Here is a 10,926-nt window from a genome sequence, read left to right on the forward strand (position 1 = left end):
CCTGCTCATTGAATGTTTTTTCCCCTGCTCATTGAATATTTTTTCCCCTGCTCATTGAATGTTTTTTCCCCTGCTCATTGAATGTTTTTTCCCCTGCTCATTGAATGTTTTTTCCCCTGCTCATTGAATGTTTTTTCCCCATGCTCATTGAATGTTTTTTCCCATGCTCATTGAATGTTTTTTCCCCATGCTCATTGAATGTTTTTTCCCCATGCTCATTGAATGTTTTTTCCCCGGCTCATTGAATGTTTTTTCCCCGGCTCATTGAATGTTTTTTCCCCTGCTCATTGAATATTTTTTCCCCTGCTCATTGAATGTTTTTTCCCCTGCTCATTGAATGTTTTTTCCCCTGCTCATTGAATGTTTTTTCCCCATGCTCATTGAATGTTTTTTCCCCTGCTCATTGAATATTTTTTCCCCTGCTCATTGAATGTTTTAACTGTGTATTCCTGGAAAATTAGCCTAAAGCCAAAATTAACATGGCTGCTACGCGCCTCTCACTTAGTGAGATTGGTATATTGGTACCTCAAAGAACCTTATCTGAGAAGATTAAAGGCTGGTGTGTGGGGGTGGGGGTGGGGTTGGTTGTGTGTGTGGCGGGGGGGGGGGGGTGGGAGTGGATGTGGTTGTGTGTGTGGGGGGTGGTGTGGGGGGCTGGAGGGGGTGGGCCGTGTGTGTGTGTCTGTGGGGGAGTGGTGTGTGTGGGGGTGTGTGGGTGTGTGTGTGTGGGGTGGTGGGGGGTGGTGTGTGTGTGGGGGGTGGTGTGGTGGGGGGGGTGTGTGTGATGCTCGTGCGTTTGGCTGTGTGTGGGGGGTGGTGTGCGTGTTTGTGGGGGGATGGTGTGTGTGGGGGTGGGGGTGGGGATGGGGGGGGGTGTTTGTGGGGGGTGTGTGTGTGTCACACGCACACCCTGTCCTGCTCTTGAAGTGCTGTATTTCTCTGTCCGCAGAGCCCAGCGTCTCTCCCTCCAAGGTGACAGCCACAGTCATATCTTCCGCAGACATGGAGGTGATGTGGAACTCTGTGCAGGTGGAGAATCTCAACGGAGTCTTGTTGGGATACGAGGTGAGAAACGTATTGATAACTATAGGAACGTGGAATGAATCCACAAACTAGAATCAACACAGAATGATACATTGTAATGGACCAAGAGATGTAGCAGTGTGTACAGAGCTTTCTAGATCTCTTCTTCACATGCACAGAGCTTTCCAAACCCCACAGGTCTCTTCTTCACATGTACAGAGCTTTCCAAACCTCACAGGTCTCTTCTTCACATGTACAGAGCTTTCCAAACCTCACAGGTCTCTTCTTCACGTGTACAGAGCTTTCCAAACCTCACAGGTCTCTTCTTCACGTGTACAGAGCTCTCAGATAATTCCTGCTTCAGCACAGGTGGCTCAGTCAAAGGCTGAGCCTCTGATTGAGCCTCCTGTGCTGAAGCTGGGATATCCTTAACCTGATCTGTTGGGGGATCTGGATGACTGGTGTTGAGAACCACTGACTTAACCCTTTAAGTAAGCCCATGTTCCTCCCCCCCCCCCCCCCCCCCCAGATCCGGTACTGGAAGGCCAGCGATAAGGAGGCCGCCGCAGACCGGGTACGGACAGCCGAGCTGGACACCGTGGCTCGGGTGACTGGTCTGAGGCCAGACACCACATACCACGTGACTGTCCGAGCCTACAACCGGGCCGGCACAGGACCTCCGAGCCCCACTGCCAACGTCACCACCACAAAAGCACGTGAGTGAGTGCCCCGCAGCGAGGCCTCCCCCTGCGGAGCGGAGTCCCACCTGCTCAGAGCCAAGGGCCAAGTCCGTGTTTCACATGGGATTAAACATGGGAACATACAACCTGATGGCAGATCAGAACCAGTTGGCTCACGTGGCTGCCCATTTCCTGTCTGCTGTAAAACCGAAGACCCTATTAGACCCCCGGCTTCTTCTCGTGTTGAGGGTCCCCCTGGGGGTCTACCTTCAGCATGTTAGAATTCTTACTACAGTATTATCCCCTACCACCTCGGCTGGGAGGCTACTCCATGAGTCCACCACCCTTCCCTTTAAGAAGTCCTTCCTTACATTTCCCCCCACCCCGCCCCCACAGCCTCAGAGAGCGGCCTCGTTCCAGCTCTTCTCTCTCTCTGGAATATGCTTCCCTCCTGTATGTTGTTAACACCCTTCATGTATTTGACATTTTTGATCATCACGCCTCCTCTCCCTTCTATTAGATCGGGCGCTCAACTTCAGTCCTCAAGCCCCCCACAACAGGTCAGGTTTTCATGTTATCCCTGCTTCAGCACAGGTGGCTCAATCAGAGGCTCAGTCAGAGACTGAGTCACCTATACTGAAGCAGGGATATCCTGAAATATTGACCTGTTGGGGGGGCTTGAGGACTGGAGACTGTATTAGATTGCAAAGCTGAGTTAGTCTATATACAAGCAATACCTCACAGGCCCCCCTGGAAAATTCATATCACAGAATATATTTGTACGGTACTTTTGAGGTATATAGTGCCAAATACTCCCTGGTGCCAAATTCATAGAGTGCACGTCACAGATTTGGAAGGGTGTCACCCTGCCCCCTTCCTCTTCTCCTTCGATCGGTTACATTTAAGGGGGCTGACTCTCTCTGTGTCCCCTCTAGCCCCGAGCAGACCCCCGGGGAACATTTCCTGGACGCTGTCCCGTTCCAGCGTCAACATCAAGTGGGACCGGGTGACGGCACTGAGCAACGAGTCCTCCGTTACTGGGTACAAGGTGAGGTTTAGCGGGGGGCGGTACATGGAGGAGAGCAAGTCGTACGTTTAAGAGGAGCAGTTGGCATAGTGTCTGCTGGCATCAGACTATCCGCAGAACCAAGCAGAGCGTGGCAACTACTTCTACTGGGAGAAGCTACGAGTATCTACAGGTCCCCAAACCCGCTTCATGCACCCAGGGGGTGCTGAAGGGTTGTTGAGCAGGGGATTGGGGGGGGATGAAGGCGGGTCCTGCAATATGTTGAGCTAGGGCAGGAAGGGCTGTTTCCCTGTCTGCAAGGTAGAGGCCCGCGCAGGTGGCCGATAGCAGAAATTGAGCCCGTCTTCCAGCAGGGTGCAACGTCCGGGTTTGGCCTGCCAGGCCCAACTCTGCCACTAGGGCAGTTGCCCCTTGTTGGTGGCCCTACCTGTATTCCTTAATACTTTGTGTGGCCGGGGGAACCAGCAACCCCCTGTAATTGTCGTACAGAGGCAGCATCGCAACGATTAGGACGTATCGTACGTTTGTGTGCAGGTTCGGAGAGATCGCTCCCCAACCGCGTTAGGAAAATGGTTAGAAACTTACCTTGAATGGCACCAATTATCGCCGTCGCAGTGCGTTGGTGGGCAGGGAAGGGGTTAAAGCAGCATATAGTGAGTCCTTATTGCTGATCCTATAATGGTGGGGTCAGACCCCGCAGGCGGTCATGCAGAAGACTATTGACCCCTCGCACACTCCTCCCCCTCCCCAGATGCTGTACCGCTTGGACTCTCATTCCGCCCCCACCCTCTATGTGACGAGTAAGACACACGTGGAACTCCCGCTGCCCGAGGGTGCCAGCCACGTGACAGTACAGCTCCGCGCCACGGGGCAGGGGGGAGACGGAGAGCCGGCCGAAGTGCACATCCCCACGGACTCAGGTACCAGAGCGTCGGTTTTAACCCTTTAACCACACACAAACAACGCTGTCAGGGTCTCTGTATCTAGTAACTCCTATTGCCCCATTTAACCGCTCCCTATAACTCCTCCTATTACCCCATATAAGCGCTCTCTATAACTCCTCCTATTACCCCATATAACCCCTCCCTATAACTCCTATTACCCCATATAACCCCTCCCTATTACCCCATATAACCCCTCCCTATAACTCCTCCTATTACCCCATATAACCGCTCCCTATAACTCCTCCTATTGCCCCATATAATCGCTCCCTATAACTCCTCCTATTACCCCATATAACCCCTCCCTATAACTCCTCCTATTACCCCATATAACTGCTCCCTATAACCCCTCCTATTACCCCATATAACTGCTCCCTATAACTGGACATGGGGTACCTATGTAATATAATCCGATATTACCTGATATTATCCATCTCGAACTACCTCAAAGTGCTATAACCTAACGGGATATTAAACGGACACTCACATATTGTATTAGCTGCTGACCCCACACGTGCAAACATTAAAACAACCTCACCAAATCCACCTGTCCCTTTCCCCCATCTTTTTTGATCCCGTCCCAGGCACCAGCATGATGGTAGAAAACTCTGCTACCAAACCCTTGACTCGGACCCTGGTGGCCAATTCAGCAGTCGTTCTGATTCTGATCCGATACCTGGAAGTCTGAGAACTCCCCTCCTCCCCCCCCCCTGCCCATGGGGTGAAAGAACGGGGAGCAGAGACGCGGACGCACCACCATCGCCGCAACACAAACACCGCTCTCCTTAACCGCGAGAGACAGTTCACATTTTTTTGTAGGCGGTAGAGTACGTGGGGTTAACCTCGTCAATGCCAGAGGCGCCCACCACACATTGGGTTAAAGCAGGGGTGCTCAACTCCAGTCCTCAAAACCCCCCAAACAAGTCGGGATATCCCTGCTTCAGCACAGGTGGCTCAATCAGTGGCTCAGTCTTCGACTGGGCCACTGATTGAGCCACCTGTGCTGAAGCAGGGATTTCTTGAAAACCTGACCTGTTAGGGGGGCTTGAGGACTGGAATGTAGCACCCCAGAAGCATTTTTTTTTTAAAAGTGGGATTTCCGTTAACATTGGGGGGAACGCAGCACTTTTCGGATGTGACACGCGGGGGGTTTTGTCTTATTGAGCCGTGTGGACATGCTTTATAAATAGCCAGACTTTTCTTTTTATACAATTTGCTCTCCGGTGTCTTTTCTCCGAGTATCCGCAACGGTCTCGAGCGTCTGACGTAACATTGGGGGGTACGGGAGGGGGGGGGGGGCGAGGAGGGGGAAGCACAACCCCAAAAGTCATTGCAAAACAACATGTCCTCCCAGGCGCTGATCTTCACTCCATGCTCAGTGCAAAACCATTAAAAAAATCAGTGTATAACAGCATATAGTGCTACAAACAATAAGCAATATCGCCTCCGTGAATGTACAATTGGAACCAGATCACTTGTAGATAAAGATGTTATTGTAAAATGATCCCATTAATCATTAGTGCTGGAATTAGGTGAGCGTTTAGCGCAGGAGGTATCAAGCAAATACTTAACCCCTTTCCTAATAGCACCTAGTGCACACCAGCTCACCAGCAGTGCCTGATAACAGGATGTAACTTACACAAGGAGACAACTTGATGTCAGGCAGAGGTCTGCAGATCACTGGGAGATCCTCAACAATATGTCATAGAGAAAGGGGGGGAAAGACAACATGGAACAGATCCACTAGGAAACTAATGTAATAAGACATATCAAACGGACATCTGGAATGCCACTCGCATACTGATTCATCCTGTAAGGACCAAACAACACACACACACACTCAATTCTCCTCCTCACTTTTAAAGCTTTACACTCTTCTGCCCCTCCTTACATCTCAGCCCTAATTTCTCGCTATACAGTACACCATCCCGGCTCTTGCGTTCTGCTTAAGGATGTCTTTTCTCTACCCCCTTTGTATCTAAAGCCCTCTTCTGCCTTAAACCTTTCTCACTCGCTGCCCCACACCTGTGGAATGCCTTCCCCTCAGTACCCGACTAGCACCCTCTCTATCCACCTTTAAGACACACATTAAAACACGTGGCTGATAATTAACACCTCATACATTAAACAGGAAAATATGTGCGCAACCCAAAAGACAACCTGATTGTGGTAAAAGACAGTGTCAGTGAAAAATATATAACCCTTATAAATCGTGAATGGCTATGCATACGATAAAAAGGCACAACCCTACTGTGGAAGTGAAAAATAGATACAATAAACCATACAAAACCGTCAGTACGTGGCGTATGCTGCTAAAGTTAAAGCGTGGCTCAGCACTCCCACGAACTAGAGATAAAAGACAAAAAAAAGCGCAAAACCCAAATAGTGAAGTATATCCAAAAACTCGTTTAGTTAAAGTATTGTGCGTACATCAATATAAAAGAACATTCGCATGTACGTGTATCAATACACGAAATTACCACACAGCTGACATCAAGGTGGATGTTAGAGGGAGGTTTCTCAGGTAAGTAGTCTTCCGCGGTTTCCAGATGTCATTGGGGTCTTTCACGGTGACTGCAACTTGTAACCAGCATCCAGATCGTCTGAGGATTTCCTGCGGCAGGCACTGTTGTCATCTGGGTCACTCGCGTGACGTTGTTAAAAGAGAGAGAGTCCTCAATCCAGTCATTCACACTATGTGTGTAGTAGAAGGAAAGTCTCTGTACCCGGCAGCCAGTAAGTTGGTCACGAGAGAACACAGAAAGGTGTTCACATCCCAGTCATAGAGACCGGCGACTGGCAATGACGATTCACCTTAGCGTCCGCGCGACGTCACACGGGAGGACGTATCTCCAACAATATACACCCAAGCGGTGTAGCTGGAGAGTGGTACACAGGGAAATGCCTGATACACTACCTTATAGGCAAAACTGTTAAGGAAGTATAAAAGGTACCAATATAAAAACAAAAAGATAACCCTACGCGTTTCGTAGCTGTAGAGTGCTACTTCATCCCTTGGGTGTATATTGTTGGAGATACGTCCTCCCGTGTGACGTCGTGCGGACGCTAAGGTGAACCGTCATTGCCAGTCGCCGGTCTCTATGACTGGGATGTGAACACCTTTCTGTGTTCTCTCGTGACCAACTTACTGGCTGCCGGGTACAGAGACTTTCCTTCTACTACACACATAGTGTGAATGACTGGATTGAGGACTCTCTCTCTTTTAACAACGTCACGCGAGTGACCCAGATGACAACAGTGCCTGCCGCAGGAAATCCTCAGACGATCTGGATGCTGGTTACAAGTTGCAGTCACCTTGAAAGACCCCGATGACATCTGGAAACTGCGGAAGACTACTTACCTGAGAAACCTCCCTCTAACATCCACCTTGATGTCAGCTGTGTGGTAATTTCGTGTATTGATACACGTACATGCGAATGTTCTTTTATATTGATGTACGCACAATACTTACCTTCTTTTAATTAAACGAGTTTTTGGATATACTTCACTATTTGCGTTTTGCGCTTTTTTTTGTCTTTTACCTCATACATTAACCTTGGCCCCCTGCAGACGTACTTACCAGAACTCCCTCCTACTGTCTCTGCACGTTCTTCCTACCAACCAATTAGATTGCAAGTTCTTCGGAGCAGGGACTCCTTTATCTAAATGTTACTTTTATGTCTGAAGCACTTCTCCCCTTTGTGTTATTTATATCTTTTTATATGATTGTAACAATTACTGCTGTGAAGCGTTATGTACTTTAATGGCGCTATATAAATAAAGACATTCATTCCAACGCATTATAAGCCTGGTTCAGGGCCCTTGGAGTCGCCATCTGTTCAGTCCGTTAGAAAAACCACACAGTCCTCAGATTTACCTTGCACGACTGCAAGACTCCCTCAGGCAATCCAAGCCAAGTGTGGGGAGCGGGATGAATGGTGGCTAACCTCACCCTACCATTCATCCCGCCCCCCATACTTGGCTTGGATTGCCCGAGTCTTGCAGTCGTGCAAGGTAAATCTGAGGACTGATTGTGGGTTTCCTACGATTGGAGAGGCGCCTGTGCCCGATAGCCGATTGGATGGTCACGTCACTGCACAACAGAACGTCTGACATCAGCCCGAGAGGCGGACACGAGGAGATCCAGGAAGTAACTCCGGCGTGGGTACCGAGTTCTAGCTTCATTGCAGACACCGGTGAGAGCGGCGCCAACGGACTGAACACACGGCGACTCCAAGTGCCCTGAACCAGGCTTAATGCGTTGGAAGGTCCTTACAGGATGAATCAGTATGCGAGTGGCATTCCCGGTGGCCGTTTCATGTCTTATTACATTAGTTTCCTAGTGGATCTGTTCCATGTTGTCTTATCCCCCTTTTTCTATGACATATTGTTGAGGATCTTCCAGTGATCTGCAGACCTCTGCCTGACATCAAGTTGTCTCCTTGTGTAAGTTACATCCTGTTATCAGGCACTGCTGGTGAGCTGGTGTGCACTAGGTGCTATTAGGAAAGGGGTTAAGTATTTGCTGGATACCTCCTGCGCTAAACGCTCACCTAATTCCAGCACTAATGATTAATGGGATCATTTTACAATAACATCTTTATCTAGTGATCTACTGTTGGGTATCCACATCTGGTTCCAATTGTACATTCACAGAGGCGATATTGGGCCTGACTGCAGGACTTCGTAATTAAGTGGACACAACACTTATTGCACGTATATGATGTATTATATTTGCATTGTAATTTATTATTTGTAAACATAATTTGTATATTATATGCACTCATTTTTTGGGTTATAGCGCTATAGTTGGGTATCTTTCCATCTGCTGTACTAATAACCCCAAAAGTGGTTACCTAAAATCTGAGCCTCAACTGTACTCTGGGGAAGTGGACACGTATAGGACAAGAGGGTTGTCTGCTACATTGTATTCAGAGAACAAAGCATTTCGGATGCTGCATCTGCCGATACATTATGGATACCAGAATAAACAGAGCGCCCCGTTGGGAAACAGGGGTGACCGTAGGAATATGAGGGGAGCCATTTACCAGTGCAGCCTCGACACTACCTGATGGGTTTACTTGGAAGACGGGGGCGGAGGGGTGAACAAGGGTGGAAGTTAGGAGGCCTATTCTGTGGCACAGGAGCCTGCGACATATACTAGTGCAGAATCCCGCACACAGACGGCGTATCGAATACAATAAGCAGAGGGGCGGGAAGGAGAAACAAATTATAAACAAACTAGCACTCAAGATGCAAAAGTTATCACATTTATTCAAAGGTATATATTATTATTCCATAGGAAAAAATGACACACTAACAACAGTTGTATAATAAACTGGATTTCTGCTCTCCAATGATTATAAAAACAGCTTTCGGAGAGAGTATTTGGGGGGCTATTTATTGGTCATGGTTGCTGTTTTTTTACAACCTTTTTTTAATATTTTAACAGTAGTTTTAGATATGGTTGTAGAGGGGCAGAAATGGGATAGCTTTTGGATCTTGCGTTCTTGTTTGTTTAATTGCTTTTCATGCATCTCGAACGTGAAGATCAGTGTCTGCTTTTGCTCTTTTCCAAAAAAAAAGAATAAGAAAACCTGTGTGAACTGAAAAATCTGTTTATTAACAGCGTGCAAGTCTCCCAAATCTAAGCTTTGGCCTTCCTCTTGCGCTCATATCATGACGGAGGGGGTGGGGGAGGGTCAGATTCCACCTTTGGGCGAGGGTCAATGGCAGCCCGCTTGCCACAATGGCAGCGACCAGCAACAAGGTGAAAAAGCTTTAGCGAAACGTAAAAAAATAAATAAAAAAAAGCCGTCCGAAGGCGACACGGACGCACCCCAACCTTTATTAATCCGTGAAGTTCTGTGGCTTAGATGGCTGAGTTATGGCTTTTTCTCATCTTCAACCTCTTGAACGACCACCTCCTGTTTCTTAAACAACTGTAAGAGGAGCATCCCGACTCCGATGCCCGCCAGGATCCCCGCGCAACTGCCAACCCCAACCACGACGAGCATCTGATCCCCGCTGGCAACAGGCTCTTCTTCCGTGAAGTTGGCGACCGCCCCTTCATGCGCCAACGCTTCTATCCTCTGCTTGCTGGTAAGGAACTTATCATAGTTGAGGTTCACAAGGCTGGGGACCACCACCTTGATACCATAGTAAAGACGCTTGATCAACCTCAGGTCCTCCAACTTCTGCACATCGCAGCGATAAGTGCCGGCGTCCTTTTCCTCAATGGCGCTGAAGGTGATGGTGAAGGTCTTGGCCCTCAGTGGGCGAAAGAGCATGTCGTCCGTTGTCACGATGCCTCGGGAGATCTTCCAGTGGTACAGCAACCCGCCGCTTCCAATTCCAACCGCCGTAGACAGGCAGTCGACGGTGAAAGGTTGGCCGACGGTGACTGTGTAAGTGTGCATGCCGCAGATCCAGCCGGCCATGCAGTCCACCCGCACCGTCTCACAGTCCTTCGGGCCAAGCGGCCCCACAAGGCACAGCTTCTGAGTCTTGAAGCCTAGGCCGCAGGTCACGCTGCAGGCGGTGTCTTCTGTCACCACCTTGGCTGAAACGCCTTTCAGCTCATCCGGCATAGTGACGGTTTTAAGGTCTTCCAGCGCTGAAAGCTCTTCCATCTCTTCGGGGCTGCTGGTGGCACTGGCCAGCACCACATGGATCAGGATTAGCACGCACGACCGACACATTATTAATTTTTAGGATGATCTAGGAACAGAGTGCCTCACTCTCCCCTCTCCATGTGGGTAACAGGAAGACGTTTTACTTATCACCTCCTCAGACGTCTATGCGACTACGAGAGAGAGCGGAAGAGTTCTGACTCCTAGAGCCGTGTTTGGAATCCTGCGGTGATCATCTCTGTCCCACAGTTTAAAAGATTCTAGCTTGTGACATCATAATCGGGGGTCCTAACTCTGGGAGCGGACAGTGGGGCCTGATCGATTTAAAATCGGGGGTGGCCAACTTCAGTCCTCCAAGGGCCACTAATCGGTCAGGTTTTAAGAATATCCCTGCTTCAGCACAGGTGGCTCAATCAGTGGTTCAGTCTAACTGTTCCAAATGTGCTGAAGCAGGGATATCCTTAAAACATGACCACTTGGCGGCTCTCGTGGACTGAAGTTGGCCGCCCCTGATTCAAATAAGTCCATGTTAAAGCACTTCCTTCTGTATCGCCGCGCCTTCCGTTTTGCTCCTCAAAGTGCGGCTGCCCACTCTGGCTGCAATATGAATATATGAGGTGCGT

At 49.1% G+C, this 10,926-nt stretch overlaps 2 protein-coding genes across 4 annotated transcripts in view; one reads left to right on the plus strand and one right to left on the minus strand.

Moving 5' to 3' along the window:
- The window catches only part of CNTN2 (contactin 2), a 39,618-nt gene extending 34,989 nt beyond the window's left edge, over positions 1 to 4,629 (plus strand). For all 3 annotated transcript variants that reach the window (XM_075613742.1, XM_075613744.1, XM_075613743.1), the window contains 5 exons: positions 950 to 1,065; positions 1,553 to 1,739; positions 2,639 to 2,751; positions 3,482 to 3,650; positions 4,256 to 4,629. In XM_075613742.1, coding sequence (XP_075469857.1) covers positions 950 to 1,065; positions 1,553 to 1,739; positions 2,639 to 2,751; positions 3,482 to 3,650; positions 4,256 to 4,359 — 689 coding nt within the window. In that variant the 3' untranslated portion in view covers positions 4,360 to 4,629. The remainder of the gene's footprint in view (positions 1 to 949; positions 1,066 to 1,552; positions 1,740 to 2,638; positions 2,752 to 3,481; positions 3,651 to 4,255) is intronic.
- Positions 4,630 to 8,991: 4,362 nt separating this feature from the next.
- On the minus strand, positions 8,992 to 10,897 carry TMEM81 (transmembrane protein 81). Its single transcript, XM_075613092.1, has one exon. The coding sequence runs from the start codon at positions 10,370 to 10,372 to the stop codon at positions 9,557 to 9,559; it is 816 nt and encodes a 271-aa protein (XP_075469207.1). The 5' UTR covers positions 10,373 to 10,897; the 3' UTR covers positions 8,992 to 9,556.
- Between the last annotated feature and the right edge of the window lie 29 nt (positions 10,898 to 10,926).

The sequence above is a fragment of the Ascaphus truei genome, chromosome 9, assembly GCF_040206685.1.
Source record: "Ascaphus truei isolate aAscTru1 chromosome 9, aAscTru1.hap1, whole genome shotgun sequence".
Taxonomy (NCBI): Eukaryota; Metazoa; Chordata; class Amphibia; order Anura; family Ascaphidae; genus Ascaphus; species Ascaphus truei.